The sequence below is a fragment of the Sus scrofa genome, chromosome 12 (assembly GCF_000003025.6).
Source record: "Sus scrofa isolate TJ Tabasco breed Duroc chromosome 12, Sscrofa11.1, whole genome shotgun sequence".
In the NCBI taxonomy this organism is placed as follows: domain Eukaryota; kingdom Metazoa; phylum Chordata; class Mammalia; order Artiodactyla; family Suidae; genus Sus; species Sus scrofa.
The window spans coordinates 44916671-44941637 of record NC_010454.4 but is presented as its reverse complement, the minus strand read 5'-3'; the positions used below and the strand labels follow the sequence as shown (position 1 = coordinate 44941637).

Sequence of the window (24967 nt, the reverse complement as noted above, 5' to 3'; positions counted from 1 at the left end):
TCCTTCCCCTAACTTCTGCCAATAAACAGCCGAAGAGATTGTCAATGAAAAAAAGCAAGGTGGGGAACTCACCTGGTTTGGGCGGCAGTGGCCTTTTCTGACTCCTCTGTTGAGCCCCAAGCAGAGGAGAGGGAGGAGGAAAAGCTTCACTCTCCCAGCACTGATAGGCAAAGCTGTGGGATGAAGCCCTTGTGAAGAAACACGGGGAGATCAGGAGTCCAGAACAAAAGAGGCAGTGGGGCTGGGGGAAAGGCCTGGGGCCAGGGGACTGGTCTCCTCTGCAATATTTCAGCTCCATTTGCCAGGGCTGTCGGGGTGGGGGAGCCAGGTGAGTGTGGGGCCCATCCTGGGCCAGACACACTTGACTCTGGCAGAGATATCGATTGAGACCAAGGCCCAGCTGGCAGAAACGGGGGCGGGGAGAGGTGCAAGGGCTCAAGTGGAGAAATCCAGATTGACTGCGGCCTCTCCCATGTGCCAGAGAAGACTAGGAGGCACAGCAGAGGGTGCGTCTGTGAGGGCAGTGACAGCAGCTAACATTTACTGAGGCCTTGTGAGGCCCCAAGCATTGACTGGGCCTAGCACTTCACACATTCTCCATCCTCAGAGCCCTGCCGTGGTTTGATTTCTGGCTACGTGCCACAGGAGTAGGTGGGGAAAGAAAAAAAAAAAAAAAGCTGGCTTGGAGATGACAGGAACTCAAGGTCACAGGGCTGCGAAGTGGAGCAGGGATGTATGTGACCCCAGGCAGTCTGTGCAGAAGCCACCTGCTCCTCTATGAGTCACTGCCTCCCTGATGACCTGGAAGAGGGAGTCGGGGCGGGGGTGGGGCCCTCAGAGCTCCAAACACTGCTCTGAAAGCTACTCTTCAAGACTGGAGAGCTGGAGAGAGAGGCTTTGCCAAGTGCTCTTAGAAACACTGTTTATTCAAATGACAGGCAGGAAGCGGCAGCAGCAGCAGGTGGGTGAGGGCAGCCAGGTGGGGGCTGGGCAGGTTAGCACGGCTCCCCTATGTCCCCTGTGATCCTGCTACGAGAGCCACCCAAGCTGTTTGCATCGGGGTCAGAAATACTTTCCCTCCTCTCCCTCCTGTCCCAGACTGAATAAATAGCATCCCTCTCCCCACAAGATCAGGGGGAGACTCATGTGCTGAGCTTGGTGCCCTGGTCACAGTGAGGGCAGAAGCTCAAAATGGCTTGTAGGGAGTAGAATACAAAACTGTTCCACTCTCACTCTCTTCTTCCTCCCTGCCACACTCCCCTCACAGCTGGTCCCAGGACAGGTGGTCGGTTAGTGAGGGCCTGGAGTGGGAGACTTGTCACCTAGCGTACAATGAGTTCAAGTTCACAAGGCCATACAGCCTGTCACCCATCCAGGCTGACCACCAAAGAGAACGTCAATTCACGCCACTTTATGGACAGAAAAGGAGGGGCAGGGAGTGAGGCAATGGGCAGCCAGGCCTCCCCCAGCCTCGGAGGTAACCAGAGTCCTAGGAGCAGGCCCCCTACCGATCCATCTCGTCCAGGAGCGGGGTGGCATCGCCAGCAATAGACATGGGGGTGCTTTCAATCATAGGGCTGGGGGAGGGCCGGGGCGTCAGCCTCTGCTTCTGTTTCCGCCGTTCTGCCTCCTTTTCCTGCAGCCACTGCTCCGCCATCTTCCCCCAGTCAATGGCTGCATGGCTGTTGGACCTGGGAGAAGGAAGGGGACTTTGAGACTGGGGTTCCCCTGGGGCTCACTAGAAGGAAGCCTTCCCACCAATCATGGGTGAGTGTCCACTCTTGCAGAAATGGACCTCGCAGCTATGGCCAGCAGCCATGGCCAGCTGCGGCACTGCTAATTCTGTCTTCTCCCAGACAGCAGGCCCTCCTGAGCATATCACCTAGGTCATGGCTCTCAGAAGATCCAGGGCACCTGCCTCTACTAATAACCTGTTCTGTGCCACCATCTGTACTTACTTTGGCTGCTGCTGCCGTTGCCGGGAGCTGGATGAGGGCTGGGGCTGGGCCTGGGCAGACTGTGGGGTGGTGCTGGCCTGTAGCTGGTGGTACTGCGGCGTGGTGATGGGCTGGCTTGGGGTCGTGTAGGAGTAGCTGGGGGTCATTAGCGGTGTGGCCACTGGCTGCTGGGCTGGCGTCGGGAACACCTAGAGAAGGATGAACAATTGAATTGGGATGGGTTTTCTACTTATTTGACCTTCCTGTGAATTTCTGGCAAGCTGAAAATTTAGACTCTGCAGAGCTTTCCAGCTGACCCTCTCCTGAGCAGAGTGTGGTTCTGAGGGGCAGACGCAGGCCAGCAGGATGGGACCTGGCACAACAACAGGCCCCACCACCTAAGGTTTCTAGTGGCTCGAGGATTCCAAAGATCCCCAAAGACTCCGTGGAAAGGTCTGAACTTCTCTTGTTCCCTTTCCCATCAAGTGGGCCTTAGAAAAAGGAACATCTGTTGGAGACAGTACCTGGTGCTGTGGCAGCCCCGTTTGCATTTGAAGGCCCTCATGGTAGGCACTGCAGAGGCCAGACTACGGACACGGGCTGGTAAAGGGTGACTGTTCCTTTTTACCCTTCCCCACCCTTTGCAGGGAGCTTCCACCCCAAGCCACGTACGTGGTAAGCGCTGCTGCCCCCTCCACTGCCGCCATAGCCATACTGGCTGGAGGCCCACTGGGCTGGGGTGGCATTAGGGTTCTGGCCTTGGCCCGTCACGGCAGCAATGGCACTGAACATCTGTGAAGTCATGTTCTGGGGCAAGGCGTTCACAGCCCGTGTCAGATCTGCAAACACAGAGGTGGGAGACAAGCATGTTAGAGGTAGAAAGTCCTTCTAGCTCCATCCTTCTGACTCCTAGTGCCAGCACAAGCCCCTCACCTGCAAGGTTGATGTTGGCTGGGGTAGCATTGATAGAAGCAGGTGTCCGGGTCCTGCTGCTGCTACTGGGGGTGATGCCTGTAAGAAATGGCCCGAGTTAGTTACATCTTGCCAGATGTACTTTTCATTTTACAATTTTAGAGGGCTGGAGGAGGTACTGAGTTGGGAGAGTACACAGGTAAAGTGGATGGAGGACATTCCTGACGCCAGGAGGATGGAGTAGGAGTTGAGAGCTACAATGATAGCCTAGGCCTCACTCCCTCCTACAGAAGGCTGGTGATTGTCAGCACTTCGGTGCCCCCACAACTTTTTAGGGCCACACCTGTGGCATATGGAAGTTCCCAAGCCAGGGGTTGAATTGGAGCTGCAGCTGCTGGCCTAGGCCATAGCCAAGGCAACGCCAGATCCAAGCTGCATCTGCAACCTAGGCTGCAGCTTGTGGCAATGCCAGATCCTTAACCCACTGAGTGAGGCCACAGATTGAAGCCCCCTCCTCATGGATACTAGTCGGGTTCTTAACCCACTGAGCCACAATGAGAACTCCTTGGGTGCCCCTTTTAAGCACACTCCAGAAGTCAGAGAGAGAGTGGAACTCACCTGGTACAGGATCCTGATAGTGATCCTTAAACCATCTGAAAAGGCCGTTCACAGTGGGGAAGATTTGGCCCCGGTACCGGAATCCTTCTGGAGTCACTGTTACATATTCAATCCTGGGATTGTGGAAGGAAACATGCATCAGATACCACCTGTGAAAGCTGTGAGCGAGCGGCCAGAGCAGATCTCCACCATGTGAAGCAGCCACATTAGGTGCTGGGGAAAGGAGATAAAAGAGCCAGTCCCTGACCCTGTAAAAGCAGGCTGCACTCTGGCGAGGTGAGGAATGCACAGCAGAGTAGAGGCAAGGCCAGGAGACAGCGGCCCCTGGTGTGCTATGCACATGCTGCCAGAGGAAGGTTTGCCAGGGCCTGGGCCACCATCCTGGGCTGCAGCGTGATGGCGGCACACTGCAGGTGAGGGTGATACTGAGATCACACAGGGTCAGGGTTGGGAGGGGCCTCCCAGGGCAGCAGAGCCCAGCTCCCCACTAGCCGGCATCTGGAAGTGCCTTTTGAAGGTGGCTGTTCTTATCTAACACTTGGCCAGAGCAGAGGGTGGGTAAGGGGACGGCTCTGGGTTCAGACCCAGCTCTAGTTCCAGTTTTGGCTCTGCCAGGCCACCTGTATGACTTTGTACCAAGTTATTACACCTGAATCTCGGCTTCACTTGTAAAATAAGTATAAGAGCACTTAAACTGATCGAGTGGGTGTGAGGAATGAGACAACACATGAAGCACTTATCCTAACACTTCAAACAGGCTGTGCTCACTTAAGGATAGCTGTCGACAGCCACAAGTCAATGGTCTCATTCACACTAAGCTGAAACCTGCTTCCTAGATCTTCTACCCAAGTGCTGTTCATTCTACAACACAAGGATTTTGTGCCCTTTTCCATGGGAAACAATGGCGTTGCTTCTGCTCCTGGTTAAAGGTCCCATTTGTTCAACTGTTGTTCCTCATGGGAGTTTCCAACCCCCACAGGGCCCCTGGGTGCCATCTTCTGGAAGCATGTTGGTAGGTCAGATAAGGCTTCTCAGAAATAATATTCCACAGTATTCCAGAAGTGCCCATGATGGTGCAGGGTCCAGAGTCCACAGTGTGCATCGCGTGCAGGCGGGACAGGACTAAGAGCAGAACCAAAGGGAGGAGAAGGGAGTAGAGAAGGCGAGTCTGGCTGTCAGTCCAGGTAACAGACGCCAAGAAGGCAGGTCTAAGGAGACCCGACTGTCCGAGGCAGGGTGAGCACTGGAGGCACTCAGACAAAGGAGCACCCAGGAAGGCCCGCCTGTCAGTCGTACACAGAAGGGAGCAGAGCGAGCTGGAAGAGACGCTCTCCTGACCTACCCACCTCAGCCCCGGCTCACCACAGAAACAGTGAGCCACCATGTGCTGAAACCCTGGTGAAGGTGAAGCAGAGAGCGGAAAGGAGTGACCAGTGTGTTGGCTGGCCTCCAGCTCTGCTAGTCAGGTGGAGAGAGTGTCTGGTGATTTCCATCACTCCCTGGGAGGGAGAAGAGGCAAAGGGAACTCTTTTCTCAAGGTCAGTCAAAGTACCTCTCTTATTCAATCTTTGCCTTTTGCCTCTAAGTCATCACCCTCTTTCCCCACCTCCAACCTCCACCTCCACTCTAAACAGGTAAGAGGAGAAAGGCAGTCAAGCAGAACCAGAGAGGACTACTCCGGGGCCTCTAACTCCCCTGCTAGCCTATCTGTGGACCCCACGGCAGCACCTTCTCAGCACCAGTGCTCACCTGGGTTTACCCCGGGGCTGGTATCCCAGTAGGAACTTGCCGGGCAGTTCCTTGCAGGCACAGATGAAATAGGGAATGAAGGTGGGCTTCTCCTTCTTAGTTTTGATGAGCAGCTCCTCTAATTTCTGGGGGTAGAATGAGGGGAGAGGTTGGGATAGCAGCATGCTTGGTACACATGTCTGGCTCACACATGATGCACACCTCCTTCACCAGCTGAGCGTCCCCTACACTGAAGGGAAACCATACATCCTTAAGTGACTGGGAGCGTCATCCCTCACAGGGCCCTGGGCTCACCTTACGGTCCCCACCACTGCAGTCCTGATAATACTTGTGGTTCAGAAGGTCCCGGGCAAAGGAGGCCATGGGCTGAACATAGCGGGCAACAATCTCATCCAAGTCTTCAAATTCCTGTGGGAAGAAGGCAAAGGCCCCACATATCATGTCCAAAGCTGAGCGAGACTCAGTCTTTCATCAAATCCCTTTGGAAGAGAACACTATGGGAGGGGAGGAACTTCCCAGCCCTTTTTAGCCTCACTGTGCTGCAAAGGCCCTTTCATTTATCCACCTGTTCAATTCGGGCTCAGATTTATCAGCTTACAAGGCACAACATCCTTTAAATCATAACTTTAGTTCTCCCTTGGTGCTTGGAACAACAGGGGGCTTTATAAAATTTCTCTCCACTGAAAACAGGACAGAGAAATTTGGTGTGCAGGTTTGGGTGTGCATGTTATTTTCTCCTCTTCCTCCTGGTGGCTCTCTAGATAGTCACTTAAAATTTGGAGGACAGGGAAAGAGGGGCAAAATATACAAAACTCATACTGAATTACTCATTTCATGACCAGCTTCCTGTCTTAATGCTGTGTACTAATACATATAATGTATACAAGTTACTATGTGAAAGAGACCAGAAATGGCTTGTTTCTGGAAGGAGAAGTAGGAATACTAACGTAAGCAGGGGCTGGCTCTCACCTCACTGTTGATCCACAGGGTGGCTCCCAGGCTGAAGGCGTTTTCCTTGCCCTCTTCCCGCACGTCCACGTGCTGATAGATGCCGTCACTGACTTTCCAGGTCACTGTCAGGTGATTTTCACCCTTGCTGCTTGGTCGGATGATCACGTCTCCCTGGTCCATGGTCTCCATCATCTTTTCCGCTTGCTTAAAGTTTATATTATGGAAGGACGGGTGTGCAATCACTCGCTTGATATATGCTAAAGACGGCAGGAAAGAAGTACAGATCAGGTGATGAGACTGGAAGTCAACAGCGACGGGACAAGCCACGATTTAATTTCTGACCCACTACTGAATTCTGAGATTCTCTCACGCTCTCTGGGCTTGGCTTCTCTGATATATCTTAACCTGGGTTCCTAGGGTGCTGAGAGGATGAAGCTTTAAGAGTCACAGTGCATTAGCTAAGAAACTGTGACCCAAGAAGACCCTGGCTTCCAGCCCTGCCAGTGACTCCCTTTCATGAGGCCTCTGGGCCTCAGCACCTCAGAGCTGGGCATTCACTCCCATCAGGAAGCCAGGCAGTCAGCATGTGCACCCTGCAGAGGGAGAGACTCAGGGTGCACAGATATGGTCGGGGGCACACTCACTAGTCCGCTGCTGCTTCCGCTTCATGTCCTCCTCCTGCTTGTGGTCTGCTGCTTCAGCGTCAAAGTCATAGTAGGTGTCCTTGGGCAGCTTCCACTCGTTGTTCCTGTCCATGAGGTCTGAGGTGCGGCAGGTCAGGTCTGCACTAAACTTCTCGATGTCAATCTTCATGATTCGGCAGTGAACAGTCATTCCCACCTAGATCCACAGAACATTAGAGCTGGAAGGGACAAAGATGGTCTAGCCCAATGCCCTATTTTACACGTGAGAAAACCAAAGTCCAGGCAGAAAGACAGAGTAGCTTCCCAAAGCCAGCCAGCTCCTGGCAGATTAGGAGCTTAGGGTTGCTTGGTTTAGGTGGCAGGCTGTGCCTGGGACTGATGCCTCCCACTCTAGGCAGAAAAACCAAAGGGAGCCTAATGGAACTATCCTGTCACTGGCAGTGTTCCCTTTTTCCATAAAGTTGCCTACTTACTGCTCCAAGGGTGTGATCCAAGTCTGCTGCCCTTTTTGGAGGGAAAGCAGAGTAAGAGCTGCTTTCTCTACTTTACCTGTGACTTGAGCCCTTCTGTCTAAAGATTGACAAAAGCCAATCAATCTGCAGAGCTCTCCTTCTGAAAATCTGCATGGCTTCATTTACAGGCATACTTTGGAGACATTGTGGGTTCAGCCCACCGCGATAAATTGAATGTCACAATCAAGTTGAGTAACAAGAATTTTTTGGTTTCCCAGTACATACAAAAGTTATGCTTATACTATATTCTAGTCTATTATGTGTGAAATATGTTTTTAAAAAATGTATATTCCTTAATTAAGTTACTTTATTGTTAAAAAAAAAAATGGGAACCACCACCTAAGCCTTCAGGAAGTCCTCATCTTTTGGTAATAGTAACACAAGATCACTGATCAGAGACCACCGTAACAAATAATGGAAAAGTCTGAAATATTACAAGGATGATCACACCTAAGTGTGACACGGAGACATGAAGTGATCAAATACTGTTGGAAAAATGGCACTGATAGTCTTGCTTGATGCAGGGTTACTACCAACCTTAAATCTGTAAAGAATAAAGCATCTGCGAAATGCAATAAAATGAAGATGCCTGTTTTAAGAATGCTTTTCCCCAGCCTTCCTAAGGTCACAATTCTCACAGTTCTCAGGGGTTCACATAACCTTAGAACCAGATGATGTGACAAATACATCTGAGATCTGCTACCAGCCATGTCATGACTGGGTGATCCTGGGAAAGGCACTCAAATTTCTCTGAAAAAAGGGTTTTTTTTTTGGTCAGACTGTGAGATTAAACAACATACGTAACCCTCAAGGGCTGGTAGCTCGTGTGAATAAACGGCAGCTCCAGCAAGGGAATACTAGAACAGAAAGGGACTTGAGCCTTTCTGTTTCACAGCATGTAATGCTGGGCCAGCTTCCTGGCCAGCGGACTAAACCACAGCTTCCCACACAGGAAGAGAGAGCCCTCTCCCCAAGGGCTGGCAACTTGACGAAATTTCACAAAGGCAATAAACAAAAGCTCCTCATTCACATGCTTCTTGCCCTGGCCTCCCCCAGCTAGTTATAAATCCTCCTGAAACTCTGCCCATCAGTAGCACTGGGAACAGAGCCTAAGTCCTGGTGGGGAGAGCCCCAAGCTAGACTGATTTGGGCAGCTGGAAGCTGCCTTAGCCATCATTCATCTACCTTGACTCGCTCCTCTGGCCGCTTTACCACTTTGTCACTGAGGAATTTGGTGGGGATGAAGCCGGTGACACCATTGTCTAGCCGTGTTTTGACACCAATGGCCTGGCCTGGGCATGAACCGCTGTCAAAGTGGTTCCAGACCTAAAAGGAGCAAGAGGAGAGGAGGCTGATCATTAAGATTCTGAAGATCAGAGTTCCCGTCGTGGCCCAGTGGTTAACGAATTCGACTAGGAACCATGAGGTTGCAGATTCGGTCCCTGTCCTTGCTCAGTGGGTTAATGATCCGGCGTTGCCGTGAGCTGTGGTGTAGGTTGCAGACGCGGCTCGGATCCTGCATTGCTGTGGCTCTGGCGTATGCTGGTGGCAGCAGCTCCCATTCAACCCCTAGCCTGGGAACCTCCGTGTGCCGTGGGAGCAGCCCAAGAAATAGCAAAAGAAAAAGACAAAAAAAAAAAAAAAAAAAAAAAAAAAAGATTCTGAAGATCACACAGAAAAAAGCTGCCAGGAGTGTTGTAACTAACTGTACCACTGACACTGGCATCATAATATGAGAACATGACTGCGTCACCCTGGAACCCAGAAACCAAACATCCCCAATGTTTCCTGACTTGGAACTTAGGTTTGGCACCACTGGCCAACAGATCAGTCTTTTACGTTAATCTCATTTATTTGTCCCTCCTGCTACAACTGAGGCCCCTCATTTTATTCTGACCGACTGGGCATAAAAAATATCTATGCCGGCCTCCTCAGAACAAGTCATTTCGGTGAACAAGGCACATCTTAGCTCTTTTATATCTTGGACAAACCTCACCAGCTCCTTTTATTGGGTAAAGTTGAGAAACTATTTTATAATCTAATAACATTTGAAGATCTAAGGAAAGCTTCCAGGATGGCTTTTTTTGGGAGGGTTGGTGGGGGGCACATCTGTTGCAAGAAGTTTCCAGGCTGGGATCAAACCTACGCCACAGCAGTGACCCAAGCCGGTGCAGTGATAACGTCAGATCCTTAATCTGCTAAGCCACCAGGGAACTCAGGGTGGCTTTTATGAGTTCTGACCGTGAGAAAAGCAGATGATATCAAGAAGAATGTGGGAAAAATTAAAATGTGTGTAGAGAATAAAAACAATTGAAAGGGGAGTTCCCATCGTGGCGCAGTGGTTAATGAATCCGACTAGGAACCATGAGGTTGCGGGTTCGGTCCCTGCCCTTGCTCAGTGGGTTAAGGAACTGGTGTTGCCGTGAGCTGTGGTGTAGGTTGCAGACGCGGCTCGGATCCCGCGTTGCTGTGGCTCTGGCATAGGCCGGTGGCTGCAGCTCTGATTCGACCCCTAGCCTGGGAACCTCCATATGCCGCGGGAGCGGCCCAAAGAAATAGCAAAAAGCCAAAAAAGAACAACAATTGAAAGGAGCATACAGATAACTTATAACTAGCATAGGAACACTGCCTGTACGTAAGAAATGCTTGTCCTCATGTCTCTAATCTGGCTGAGCTGGATCCTCAGAAAATGGGAAACGAGGATTAAGGGTTGAGTGTCAATAGAGAAAAGCATAGAGTTCCTGTGGTGGCTGAGTGGAAACAAACCCGACTAGTATCCATAAGGATGTGGGCTCAATCCCTGGCCTTGCTCAGTGGGCTAAGGACCCAGCATTGCCATAAGCTGTGGTGGAGGCTGTAGACGTGGCTCAGATCCTGTGTTGCTGTGGCTGTGGTGTAGGCCGGCAGCTGTAGCTCTGACTCAACCTGTACCCAGGGAACTTCCATATGCCACAGGTGCAGTCCTAAAAAAAAGAGAGAAAAGCAAACAGTTCACTTCTGACTAGCATGTTAGATGTGCATGCATTCCGGCCCTCTCCCTTTGTGTATTCATCTGGTAAAACATGATCTAAAATATCCCCATTCTCAGGCACTGAGATCATTCAGTCAAGGAAATTCAGTGACCGCAGTTAACACCGCAGCATGTACCTCACTTAGTTCAGGGAAATTGTCCTGTTGACAGAAGGGGCACTGCCATAGCCCTGTCTCATCGTTCCGGATTGCCTGGTCATAGCTCTCACCCTGTGGGCGCCTGTGGGCAATGCCAGTGACGTTGCAGATGATGAGCTTTCCTGGAGGAAGGGAAGAGGAGGGGAGGGAGGGGAGACAACAGGGCGCAGGCTAAGAGAACTGGAGAGATGACACCTCCCCCACCAACGGCTTAGTGACAGAACATCTGTTTTAAAGCATCTCTACTGTTTCCTTCACATTCTTGAAAAGGAAGCTCTTTCCCTCATTTGACGATGGGAAAATGAGGCCATAAGACTGACCCCATCAAATCTGCATAGCAGTAGGTTTTTAAAAGCATAATTTGACAAGTAATTTGACCTTGTACTCAACTACGACTTCCAGTTCAGGGCTTTATAATCTTCTTAAAAGCTCCCCTGGTCTTTCCTACCTACAGTACAAACCTGCCTCATTCTGCTGGAATCACTGCTTGGTTTGAATGTATACAGCAAATGCACCCCCCGCCCCCATATCCTCCTCCAACTAAAAAACAGACCCAGAATTTACCAATGTAGAAGGTCTCCGGTGTTTCTTTGGTTAACATATTGAAGATTTCCTCTGTGTTGGGAGAGCGGTAAGCTGTCCGGAGGTCCTTATATCGACAGCTCAGTTCTGCCCGGATGTCGTACAGAGTGATGTGTTTGTCACCATAGCCCTGGGGAGGAAGCCCATCAGGCAGAGCCTTGTAACGACTTCCCAACCCGAGCCACAAGGGGTTCCGATGAACAGGAGGAGGCTGGTTGGCTCCTGTCAGGGTTTCTCTTCTCTTCCCACCTCCCGACATTTACTAAAGGAGATTTTCAAACTTTTTCTTAGTCATGGAACACCACTCTACAATAAAAATGCCTCATGGAACCCCGATGTATACCAATGCAAAGCTGTACTGTGGGAAAAGAGGAAAGAGGGCCTACAAGGAAACTCTACTACTCCCCTACTCGCAGCTCCCTCACAATGACTACACAGCCTCTGAGACTTCCTCAGCTCCTTAATAAGCATACTGAAAACCTCCAGGGAGCACAGGGAGAGAGAAGAGACAATCAAGTCTCCTACAATCCTAAAACTAGGATTTCTCTGAGGACCTGCTGCCTGAGTCTCCTCCCAATGAGGCCACTTGGGATGGTTTCTGTGCCAGGCCTTCCACACTGTCACCCACCTGCCTCTCTAGCTCTTCTGCAAAGGCGTCAAGGTCCAGGTCCTTGAGTCGCTCCGGGTTTTCCAAGATCTCTTCAAGGGCTCCTGCAGGGTTGGCATCCTCGGCTGATTCATCATATTCCAGAGCATCCACTGCCATCTTCCTGGCCCACTCGTAGGTCTCAGGGTGGACTCGAGAACCATCAAGGACTTCGATGTATGAGTCAGTGCTGAAGGAAAGGTAGAAAAGGGGCAGGATATGTAACGAGAAGCTTCAAGTAGCAACCCAAATGTCCACCAATGGGGAACTGGTTAAATAAATTAGGGTACCTCCATACGATGGAATACTATACAGTCATTAAAAAGAATGAGGTAGATCTATGTGTGCTGACATGGAAAGATGGCCACAATATATTGATACGTGAAAAATGCACTGCAAAACACTATGAACCGTATGATCCCATTTTTGTAGTAAATGGGTAGTTAGTAAATGCATAGCAAAAATAAAATTTAGAAAAGTTGAAGTATACATCAACTTGTTATGGTAGTTATCTCTGGGGGGTGGGATTATGGGGGACTTCCACTTTCTGCATAATATTTCTATATGTTGAATTTCACATAATGAACTCAGATAAGTCTTATAACAAGATAAAACAAGAAGGGGGAAGAAGACCTTTGAGAATTTGCTGACAGCTACTTTCCCCCATAAAGCCTTCCCAGGCTGGTCTTGCCCGTGCACTCACATGGACCTATGTTATTCGTGGAGTGTTACAGCAAAGCTGGGTGGAAAATGAAGTTTTAGAACTTGAAGCCTATTTCCCCACTGATTTCCATTACTGAATGAGGAGCTATGTGCCCGTGGAAAAGATCCTCCAAAGACTGAGTTGATAACTTCTGGAGAGGAAGAGGTCAATAGTGAAGTCCAAAGTCCAAGTGAATAGATTTTCTCTCAATAACATCATCTCAAAACATACCAGATCTCTCCCCCTTCCTTATCGCCTCAGACCCCCACACTCCTTTCCCACTGCCCCTGCTATTCCCACCCTTACCTAGCCAAGATAAACCACAACAGAACAAGTCTGTGTTTACCGAACCAAGTCTTTTCTGTTCTTAACATATAAACTAAGTTGGTTCTTTTTATGTTTCCCTCATTAAAAAGCTTCACATAATTGAACTGATCTTTTCCATAGGTCAAAGGCTCTTGACTGAATAAAGCTTCCTCACTTTGCTTTAAAAAACAATTTCCTAATTTAAATAGCTTGTGGCCCTTTGACAGCCCTAACCCCTGATTTCCCAAAGCAAAGCCCAAGAGAATGCCTCTTGGCCCACCCAGGCAGAGGGTATCACCTGTCCCCTAGGGAGGCCGTGTCGATCTTGAGGAAGCCGGCACAATTCATGAAGACTTTGGGACCCATGTGGCACATGGTGACCAGCTGGGTCCGGCTCTCAAGCCTCGTGTTGTTCTGTTTCAGGATCTAGGGGAGAGGCCTAGAGTGAGTCAGAGAAGTAGGCAGGCCCCACCTCCCAGCCTACTTTCAGGTCCCTGGGAAAGCCTCCATGATGGGAACTTTGTCTCCACTCTCCATTATCTAACTGGGCACTGTGCACCATACTAACTGCTCCTAAAAAAAGATCATTTTAAAGAACTACATTATGGAGTTCCTGTCGTGGCTCAGCAGAAACGAATCTGACTAGCATCCATGAGGACGCAGGTTCGATCCCTGGCCTCACTCAGTGGGTTACGAATCAGGCGTTGCTGTGAGTTGTAGTGCAGCTCGCAGACACGGCTTGGATCTGGTGTTGCTGTGGCTGTGGTGTAGGCCAGTGCCTACAGCTCCAATTGGACCCCTAGCCTGGGAACCTCCATATGCTGCGGGTGCAGCCCTGAAAGACAGAAAAAAACCAAAAACCAAAACCAACTATATTATGCTGACCAAGGACAATATAGAGCTAATGTATGTCTTCAAAGTTTATGATACAATATAAACTCAAGGACCCATCACATATTAGAAAAAAAAAATTAAGAAATAAATACTCAGAGTTCCCGTCGTGGCACAATGGAAACGAATCTGACTAGGAACCATGAGGTTGTGGGTTCGATCCCTGGCCGCACTCAGTGGGTTAAGGATCCGGCATTGCTGTGACCTGTGGTGTAGGTCGCAGACGCAGCTCTGATCTGGCGTTGCTGTGGCTCTGGCGTAGGCTTCTAGCAACAGATCCGACTCGACTCCTGGCCTGGGAACCTCCATATGCCGCAGGTGCGGCCCTAAAAAGACCAAAAAAGAAAAAAAAAAAAAAGAAATAAATACTTTTGAAGGTGCCTACCTACATACCCCACCCCCAACACTGATATCGAGATCCTTTTTCTTTCCACTGGGAAAAAACCACTATCCTGAGGCCTGTGTCTAGTACATGCTTGTGCTCCTCTATCTGTTTTAAATCGTGGCGTAGGCTATCTTTTACATGAGCCACCACAGAACAGTAGTGAAGAGCATGGCTGTGGCCACTGCAGTCTAGCTGACTCTAACTGGATGACTCTGGGCAAGTGACTTTACCTCTCAGCAGACCGTGGTCTTCCTATCAAAGCATACTGGCATAAGCATAAAGGCTCAAGGAAATAGGAACTTTTTTTTCTGAGTCAACCCAATCCTACCTTCAGGAGATGGGTCCCTTTTCGAGGTCCCAGTCCACAAACATACTGGATTAAGGCCTGGCTGTAGGGGTGGGCAATGGCACGGTTGACATCGACCCCCACCTCATTGACTCGGTTGATAAATTCACAGTATAAGGCATTAAGCAGCTCTTCTTTCACCACATGCTCCTGGACACAGAGCAGGCAGGGATAAGGTTACTGTGCCACTCAGCCCACCTAGGCCTACCTATCAAATCTACTCACCTGCAAGGGGTGAAACTTGAGGCACAGGATGTCTTCATCAGAGCTGCACACCTGGGCAAATTCAATCAGAGGGTCCTGGATGCGCCGGGCCAGGGAGACAGCCTGTCTCAGCACTGGAGGGTAATCCCGGAACTCCGCCTAGAGTCAAACGAGGGTCAGCAAATGAGGGCCATTAAGTCCCTCAGCTCCAACAGCAAGAGGGAACTCAAACCATCCGGTTTTAAGTCATTTTCTCTTCTGTGGGACCATTTTTGCTGGGACTCCCAATCTGAACAATGGAAATCCTCTGCACAGGTAAATGATCAGGTGTAACCCTGTGCTCCTGACATCCTGTTTCCCTGTCTCCCTGGGATTGACAGCTCTTGCCTGTGCAGGGCTTAAAGGTGGGGCTCTAGCATTACCTCCGATTTCTTGCTGTTCATATAGAGAATGGCTAATTCGTTGTCAATCAGCTCCACCCCAATAGAGGACAGCTGTTGGCCCTGGTCCAGCTCATGCACAATGCGTTTCACGTCCTCAATCAACATCTGGGCGTCCCTGGAGGGATGAGGGGTGCCAGTCAGGGCTGTTTCTGGATAGTTTCTCAGAGATGAACAACCTCACGGCTGGGATGGGGGTGGAGAGGGCTTTGCAGACAGAGGTACAATATCCTCAGAGATACTCCTGGGGATGAGGATATTAGCAAGGCTCTACACAGACAGATGCCTACTTTGTGAGAGGCATGCGGCAGATTCACCAATGAAGGATGAGTGACTTTAAGCCAGGCCTGGCCCAATGCCCTGCTGCCCCTACCTGTTCTCTCCTGCAACTGTCACCACATGAGGCTTTTTGTTCAGAAGAAATTTCTTTAGAGTTTCAATGTCTTGTGCCTAGATTGAAAAAGAATTGGAACGGAATGGCACTGAGAATAGGGGGATTTCAAGCACTTCCCTCTCCCTAAGTAGAATGAGACCTGAAAAGACTAGCAAAAAATGGATGCATCACATGTCTTCAACACAAAACAAGGGAGACTAAGACCTCTAATTTGAATATTACACATCTGTTAGTTTACATATTATACTTCTGCCTTATACTCAAATTGTGGTTAAGTAAACATACTTGTGGCTTTTTTTAAAACATAAACCACCATCTGGCAGTCAGGACTATTCTGATATCCACTTTACGATTTCTCTCTCTCTTTTTTTTTTGGCCATGCCCATGGCATGCAGAAGTTCCCAGGCCAGGGACTGAACCTGTGCCACAGCTGTAACCAGAGCCACTGCCGTGACAAAGCTGGATCTATGATCCACTGAGCCATGAGGGAAGCATATACATGAGATGAATTCAAATTCCTCTTTCCTTGGAAGAAACACCAAAAGGCCAAAGCAGGGAAAAGGTTGGCTTAATGCCTTAGTGGCTTTCAGCTCCTGGAACAGGCTGACCCAGATGCTGGTAAGCACAGAGGCAGTTATGGCAGCTCCCAGAAGTACACAAGGCCTAGGAATTGACTTCAAGCCAGAAGTAAATTCTGTACCAGAACCTGAGTGCCATCTACTGCCGGTGAAAGTAAGATTCATCCCAGGACTGGAGAGCGCAGGCACCACCGCAGAGATAATCAGGGTCTTGCATGGGATGTTGCTTAGACTGTAAACGCTTATCCCCACTGAAGTATAAGATGTGCTCAAGATGTACACCTGGTAACCTGTCCCAGCCACTTGCCTTCTTCTCCCGTTCTTCCTCTCTCCACGCAGTTCGCCGTTTAGTAAAATGAGGCAGCCGGAGGAAGTCTGTCACTTCTCCTTCACCATTGACCAAGGCGCAAAAAACAGGGTGATCTCTGCCAGCCGGACAAAAACATAACCGAGCAATAATCAGCAACATGAGGATGAGTAAGAGAAGAACGAAACTAGGAAGACAGGTAAGGGGAGATGCCAGACAGGTAGAAAAAGGGAGTTACCTGGCGGAGGAGAAAGCAATGCCCAGGACCCGGATGCCCTTCCCTTGGTTCTCATCCATGAAGTCATCATCTTCCTCAACTTGTTGATCAGGCCGATAAGGTGCCACCCTCAACCAGTTGTAGAGCTTTCGACTACAGGCCTGGGGAGGAGACACATCAGACACTGGCCACCAGGCTCACCAAGAGGGTTAAGGAAACAGATGCAAGCATATGTTTGCAAAGGTCATATTTACATGGGCACACATTCCCAGCCCTTGGCAGGCTTACAACTTGAAGGTGTATCTTGCTCTTAGAAACAGATGAGCACACAGAGGCCAGTTATACAAACAAAGGATAAACACATGGAAGAGAGGGAAGAGGCTCCCTCTCGGGTTCTGCTCCTCCTGCCCCTAGGGTTTCCCCATTAACTACAGCATTAAGAGTTCCTTACTCTCAGCTCTAGTTTAGGGAAATCACATGACTAAGATCATGAGTTCCTGTCCTCACCTTTATGACATATTCTTTGGCTTCGGCCAGCAGCTTGTTCTTGAGCTCTTTGGCCATCTGCACATAGAGGAACTGCTGCAAAGCTCGCTCGATGGCCATGGTGCGCTGCCGGTTCCACTCCTGCACCTGATGGCTGAACTCATCTCGGTAGTAAAACTGTTTGATTTCTTCAAAATACGTCTGGTCATTGCCATAGCTGAGGAGAAACAACACTGTAGGATCAGGGACAGAGAAAAGGGGATGCCCAAATGCCCGCAAACACTGTGACCGAGTGAGCCAGGGACAGGGGCTTGCTCAATTCTGAAGGCGTGGCTCACGTTCCTGAAGAACTTCTCCCTTCAGCAGACTCCTCACCAAGCCCCCCCCCCCCCGCCAAAGAGGCCCCAGCCCAGGGCTCTGCTTACCCTTCCACTCCCTTCATATCTATGCTGATGTCAATGGTGAGCAGCCCTTCATCTTCAGCCAGGCATATCTTGAGGAACTGGTCATCTCTCAGTTCCTTAACAGGCTTGTTCTTTAAGTACTTGAAGGAGTAAGCGTAGTGGGCCTCATCCACATCCTGTACACATCGAGAGGGAATCATCAGCCTCGGGATAGGCTGGGCTTGACCCTGGGCAAAAAGACTGCCTCTCTGCTCTCAGGCAGACGGCTCAGCCAAGCACGAAGGCAGAGGAGTCAGTTCAAACACAACTGAATCACATGCTGGATCAAAGCCCTTCGACTGGCTTACCTTTCTACCTTTCTTGGTGGGGGTTATATTGAGCTTGGCTCTCTCCTGGAAAGTCTGCCTCAGCACCTGCCGGACAAGGGGCTCCCGGGCAATCTGCAGGGCTACCATGTAGCGGGCACCTTCCAGCACAGCTTCAGGTGTAGGGAACTGACTGTGGGGAAAATGGAGGAGCTGCACGATGAAGGCATCCTTGCCCTCAGGTCCCTCCTCCTGCCAGCTGCCTGCTGCATGCCTACCTACAAACATAATCCTTGGCCAGCTCCAAAGGCTCTGCAGGAAACTGTTCTGTCTCATGCCGCTGGTAGCTATCCCGGAGGTTTTCCCCAAACTGCTCAGGAGTAAGCCCAAACTTTTTGGCTAGGCCATCTAAAGCAAAGGAGGATGAAACATAAGGCAAGAGTGGGTCAAATAACCCCTTGGCTTTCAGTCTAGAGCAGTAATTCTGGGTATTAGACCTTAAAGGGATCCCAAATGAGCAAGAGCAGAATGTCTTACAATGAACATTGAAAACACTGACTTTAAACACCTCACAGACTGTCATGATGCAGAAAAAACAGAAATTTTCTATGTGACTACTGGGCTCAGAACTAATGTGGAAGTCACGGTTTAAAGAACTCCCAGAGAGGAGTTCCCTTCATGGCTCAGCAGTTAAGGAACCCAACTAGGAGCCATGAGGTTGAGGGTTCAATCCCTGGCCTCGTTCAGTGGGTTGGGGATCTGGCACTGCCGTGAGCTGTAGTGTAGGTCCCAGACTTGGCTTGAATCCAGCATTGCTGTGGCTGTGGCACAGAAGGGGCAGCTGTAGCTCCGATGTGAGCCCTAGCCTGGGAGCTTCCATGTGCTGAGGGTGTGGCCCCCAAAAGCAAAAAAATTAAAATAAAATAAAAAAAAAAAAAAAAAAAAAAAAAGAACAACTCCCAAAGAAAGAATGAACTCTCTCTGCCTGTGTTCAGGTATCATGGGAGAGGCTGGACCATGCCTGCAGGGTGGGTGCAGCCCTCTTCCTATACTACCAGTGACTAGCAGGGAACTTCGGCATCACCTAGCCCAGCGCTCTGGCAGATGGTGTACATATCTCGGCGGGAAGCCTGCTTGAGCTCTGGTCCCCTCTGCTCCTCATCTTCTGCCTCCTCACCGTCACCTGGGAAAAAGATCTGAGTTAGTGCTCTAGTTTCCAGTCACTCCCAAGGATCTGACGCATGTAGAGAAGCCCCAAAGTGTAATCAGTCAAGGGCATCCTTGAGAAGGCCATGGCCACCAAGCCTCTGGGTTTTCTTTTCTAGCACTCACCTTCCTCATCTCCCTCTTCCCTAACACGCTTTAGCTTCTTGCGGCTGGCCTTGGCGGCATTCTGCATCTTGGGGATGTCACGACCATAATAAAGCAGAAAATGATTGTAGACATCTTTCAGTTCATCCATTGACTGTACATCCTTGAGCCTGGAGGGAAGAGACATAAGACTTCAACTGTCACCTAGTTTTGCTACAAGAGGGCCAGTTCTCACGAGGCAATCCCAACTAGGATGAGTGCCTGTGTTCTCCAATTAGAGACACACGATAGCCTCAGACTACGACCTAAATCGCAATCAAGTTATCTTAAAGAAGGAATATGTTAAATGAGTGGTGGCTGGAGGCTGTTGGAAATGGAACAAAAAGGCAGAGAAGCAAACGAGGCAGCGTATCTCTAGCAAAGTTCAAAGTCCTGGAGACAGTCCTTGTCCCTCCTCCCCAGCTTCATGCCACTGGCCACTAGAATTAACTGCTCCCTTCCCACATTCCTCTCTGATTACAAGCTTACCAAGCTATTTTCTGGTTGTAGTTTGTTTCCCATGTAGCTTTCCATATAGGAAACATATAAATAAGCAAACATGATCTCTGATCTGATTCTCTTAACCTTTTATACCAATATGAATAAACAGGAATTTACCTGAAAGATCACTTCTGATACGTTAGTAAGCTGGGTCCCTAAGAGATGGGCCCCACGCTGAGAATTTTGTAAGGTTATGCTGCTCTGGAATAGGATGAGGGGTGGGGGTGGGGTCCTCTGCCTTTGATTTGAGGGCTCCCTTTAGTGGAATAAACCCTGCAGATTTTACCTCTCCATGTCAGTGGTGTCCAGAGCCCGGATGCCATCAGCAAGGGGCTTATCAGGATCAGCAGAGATTTGCTCATACTGATAAGCTTGCATCTTCTCAAACAGCCGTGTCAGGTTCTCCTTACGAATCCTCAGCTGGGTCCACTAGAACAGGACAGAGCAGCAATAAGAGCTGGAGTTCAGCCTTGGAAACCCAAGGCCATGCTGTTCCTTACTAGGAGACCCTGGAGGAAGCTTGACAGGCCTGGGGTTTCAGGCTGCCACCTGACAAGGACAGGAGAGCTTGGGCCTCAGCAGCAGGGCTCCCAAGTCCAGTCCTCAGTCCCTTGGAGGGGCATGGATCCCTATTACCTTTTCATCCCACTGCCACACCCTCCACAGGTCATTGATATGCAATTCGGGCTCCACATACTCCTTCCGGTAGAAGGCAATGAAAGGCACCTAGGGTAGCAAGGACACAGCAGTCAGCCAGAGAGGAAAGATCTGCAAGGATCCCCTTTGCTAGAGGCATAAACAGCTTCAAGAAATTCAACAGTCTTGGCTTCCCTCACAGGGCCATCAAGGGCACATGCTGTCCCCTGACAGGGGAAGATAATGCTGCAAACCGGTAGCACTGTTCTCCTGATCATTAGTCTATGATCCTCACACCTCTAGACTCAAGGGACTACTGCCAAGGACAGGAGAAGGGGGCTCCCCACCTGACTCAGAAGCCACCCTTTCCTCACCCCCTAGTTGAAGTGCTAACCAATGGGCCAACAGAGCTTGAGGTGCTACCTCAAAATGCTGATTTCGCATGAAGCCCAGGGCTTCTTTAATCTTCTGAATTGTGCTGGGCCCTTTTCGACTGAAGCTGCTGGTTGGCTGCCCTCGGTCTAGGTAATCACAGCTTTCCTACAGTTGGAAAATAAAGAACAGCAATGACTCCATTACTTGTTTTGTCCGACGACACAGGACACTGCTTCTTGTCACAGGATGACCTTCTTAGATGAAATCTAGAAAAATCTCCTTCATACACCCTCATGCACACATGCTGTTCTGGACTAGGCCCACAGCGGTTTGGGGCAGGAGAGGAGCAGCTCCTCATCCTGATGAAGTGGCTTCTGGTTCATGGGAAAACACAGGATCTTTTTTTGGTGGTTCCCTGTGGAGCAGTGGGTTAAGGACCTGGTGTCACTGCTCACTGCAGAGACTTGGGTCGCTGCTGTGGCAGGGGTCTGATCCCTGGCCTGGGACCTTCCACACAATGTGGGCATGACCAAAAATATACATATGTATATATTAATTTATATGTATATTTCTATGTGAATATGAAATATATACATAAATATTACACACACACACACACATACATGTACATAAAGATCTTTTTTTTTTGGTACCTGCAGAGAAATGGTTGGTGTGGCAAAGGCATTCCTGTAGATCCAGTCAGCCTCTTCTTCCAGTTCATCATCTTCAGCCCCCTTTACTGGGATGGAACGGAGCTGTAAGGGACAAGACAACAGCATGAGACTGACTTTATATCTCACAGGAAAAACACTACTTCTGGTCAAACTGTGTGCTCTACAGGTGCACATTTCCAGTACCCGGAAGAGCATGTCTGGCAAGAAGTAGGCTTGTCATACACTTGCTAAAGAGTGCCGTTTCAGGAACCGTAAGCTAAATGAGAGTATGTTGAGCTGGACTCCTTCAATTCCAGGTCAGATGGGGTTCAAAGCCAACTTCCTATGTACCATCTGCTATCAGCTGTTGCTAGATTATCCTCTGCTATAATCCTCATACCAAGGAGGGTCAGGGCAGGTGATGATGGGTGAGCAGGACAGAGGCTGGTGCTTCCTTACCTGGAACCTCTCAGGCAGGTCAGTGGCTCGGATTTCATTGTCCTGATCTGTGAGATGGCTGCTTTCCAGCTCGCTGGGCTCGTACATCTCGAAGATGCTCCTGCGGCTCACACGTTTCTTGGTGGTCTTCTTGGGACGTACCCGGATCTCACCCTCAGCCTCATCGTCCTCATACTCGTATTCTTCCTCCAGTTCTTCATCATACTCATTGTATTTCTCAAACTCATCGTAGTCAAAGTCCACGCCGAAAATCTCCTGGGCTTCTTGCAGGGCCCTGTGAACGAGACCAAAAGGCAGTTGGCCCGGGTTCCAGTGAGAGGAGAGAAATGCAGCCTCCTCAGAGATCCTTTACCTCCCCTAGGAGCTAAGAAAGTTAAGGGAAAGGTAAGCAAAAAAAGCATATTCACTATGGACTAATGGCTTAGCTGGGGGATATTTCTGGGGAAACTATTACTTTTATTTTATTTTTTATTTTTTGTCTTTTGGCCATTTCTTGGGCCGCTCCCACAGCATATGGAAGTTCCCAGGCTAGGGGTCGGATCAGAGCTGTAGCCGCCGGCCTACTCCAGAGCCACAGCAACACGGGATCCGAGCCGCGTCTGCAACCTACACCACAGCTCACAGCAATACCAGATCCTTAACCCACTGAGCAAGGCCAGGGATCGTACCCGCAACCTCATGGTTCCTAATCGGATTTGTTAACCACTGAGCCACGACGGGGAACTCTGGAAAACAAACAAACAAACAAACAAACAAAAAAACACACCTCATCTTGGAGTTCCCCAGTGGCTCAGTAGGTTAAAGATCTGGCATTGTCACTGCTGTGGCACTGGTTCTATCCCTAGTCTGGGAACTTCCACATGCCATGAGTGTGGCAAAAAAAAAAAAAAAAGGCAAAAAGCCCATCTCTGACATGAGCCAGTGACAAGGACCAAACAGCAATAGGGCAGATGGGTCCATATCATGCTCAGTGAATCCATCTTCTCCTAAGACACTATAGTATTCCCTCAGAGCAAAAGCTTTCTTCCATCAAAATTATATTTAGAAGACTAATATACAAAGTAGAGAGAGGCTGGAGCCTTGCCCATGTGTGACTCCACCCTCATCCCAGTGGCTCTACAATGCAGAGCTATTCTGACTGGGTCCGCTGAGATGCCCTTATCGCAACCTTGCACCAAACCCTACTCACGCATCTGTGTATCCAGGAAGCTTTTTGCGCCACTTGGGTTTTTTCAGTGGTTGTCCATCATCGTCCACAATGAAGTCGTCAATGTCTGGGTAGAGAAGGGAGAGGTCAGGGCCCAGAGGCCGGGGACGGGCCAGGACTGAAAGGCTTTAGTTCCCACTAGGAGTGGCCACTGAGGAGAGAAGACAGAGGCTCCTGGAAAGAAACTTCTTTGTGGCTGGGACCTATAGCTGAAGATCAGTTCCCATTCTGTTCCTTGGGGTAGGAAACCCCAACGTCCTCCCCAAAATTGGCTTCCCTGCCTGATGCCACATACCTGACTCTTCATCATCTTCCTCCTCCTCTTCTGGAGGAGCCATGGGGGCCTCAATGGCCTCCTGGCCTTCTTCCCCCTCCCCATCCTGGAAGATCTCCTCTGCAATAGCTTCTTTTTCATGTTCCTCCTTGCCATATTCCTCCTCGTCGTCGTCCTCATCGTCTGACATTTTTTTGACACGTCGGTATTTTTGCTAGGGGTGGAAAACCCGCCTCATCAGGGTCTGAGGGGACTGGCTTAGTAACACCTCTCTCCAGTCACATTCCTGTTTTCCTTCCACAATTACGATGACGAGGGAGGTGGCAAAGAACACAAGTGATGCCCCAAGGCTACCCTGGAAACTTCGACAAGTCTTTAACAGGCATCCAGAGCTGGGCTCCACAGTACGATGACACGGAACCATGTTCTCTCTGCCATTCCCCAGCTGTTCTCAATGCGCCTCCCCACCCGGAGTCACTGAATTTTAAGGGCTTCTTTCTGCCCCAAGGATAGAGACAAAGAAAGACACTTACTCCTCTTTTGACTTTGACACCCAAATTCTCCTCAATGAGATCAAAATCATCATCCTCCAGGCGGTCATCAAAAGATGCTAGAGAAGACAAAGTGGTACCCACAGTGACGCGGAGGTTCCTTCCCGCTGCGGCTTCCACCCCAGCCTCACGTGACCTGAGGAGAGGCTACTCACTGCGTTTTCTCTTCTTGTGGCCAACATCATCTTCTGAATCACCGGAGTCACTACCCTCATCCTCCTCCCCTTCGTCTTCATCATCGTCGTCATTGATAAAGCCTTTCAAGTTTCCTTGCTCATCCTGATCATCTAGGTTCTCCTCCTCTTCCTCCTCATCTGGAAAACATGCATGTTTGAGGCACGCAGTTTGGGAAACAGGCTGGGGCTGGGGCAGGGCCACCTGCTTCACTGTTATTTCTCATCTGCCCTGAACCTAATGACCTGGATGCTGTGTTAACTCTCTGCCTCATCTAAAGATGCACAAACAGGACCACTGACTTCGAACAGCACCTTCTGGAAAAGTTTCTCTTTTCCACATTCATCTTCCATCTTTAGGCAAAATGAACTTCCTAATTAACCTGGCTCTTCAAAATGATTACCAGAGGCTTTACAGCCACCAATAACTTTCGTTTTCCTCTCAGATTATAAACTCAGTAGCTATGTTTCTTCTTTTAGCCATAACGTTTCTGACAAAGCTTACATTTCCTTTCCACCTCTAGAGTCATTTCATGGTTCCTACTCTGATGATGATCCTAAAGATTGGGACTGGGCAGAGAAACAGGAAACTGAGTGCGCAAACACCAACACTCCCAGGTCTCTAAGAGAGCAGAACACCACATACGTATTTATTTACTGGCTCACTGTCTGTTCCTTCTCACTAATGTAAACTCTGAGCTAGCTGGGTCTTTATTTTGTAGTTCTAGTTCTAGGCACAGTGCTTGGCATACAGCAGGCAGTTGCACAGTAAATATTTTTTCTATGAATGACTGAAAATTCTCAAGCCGGTACCTCATGTGTGACAACTTCTGTGCTCAGCCTGAGCCTCTCATCAGCAAGAATCCAACTATCCAAAGCTTAGCAATAGTGGGGAGAAGCTTGAGGCTGGGGCTTCCTCACCATCATCCTCCTCTTCTACAAATTTCTTGGTGACCCGGGGCACCACCTCGCCTTCATCATTGTATTCTTCTCTGATTCTTCAGCCTCGCTTTCCACAAAATCAGACATTTCTGCAGCTTCTCACGGCCTGCCTGGAGATGACTAGGGAAGAAAGGGAGACAGAGGGTTCTTAAACATTTCCA

At 49.5% G+C, this 24967-nt stretch overlaps 1 protein-coding gene across 1 annotated transcript; it reads right to left on the bottom strand.

The window, feature by feature from the left end:
- SUPT6H (SPT6 homolog, histone chaperone) lies at positions 906-24922 on the bottom strand. Its single transcript, XM_021067480.1, is given in 37 exon segments — positions 906-1691; positions 1959-2146; positions 2610-2776; positions 2871-2948; positions 3468-3580; positions 5217-5341; positions 5511-5624; positions 6186-6424; positions 6812-7007; positions 8509-8649; positions 10471-10613; positions 11056-11203; positions 11702-11909; positions 13027-13154; positions 14333-14500; positions 14576-14713; positions 14977-15112; positions 15368-15444; positions 16274-16391; positions 16512-16651; positions 16998-17193; positions 17402-17556; positions 17728-17878; positions 17964-18093; positions 18770-18868; positions 19018-19166; positions 19823-19965; positions 20173-20262; positions 20596-20712; positions 21201-21302; positions 21660-21933; positions 22849-22933; positions 23162-23354; positions 23674-23750; positions 23847-24005; positions 24786-24857; positions 24860-24922. Coding segments are annotated over 37 exon segments (5178 nt in total). The 5' UTR covers positions 24894-24922; the 3' UTR covers positions 906-1504.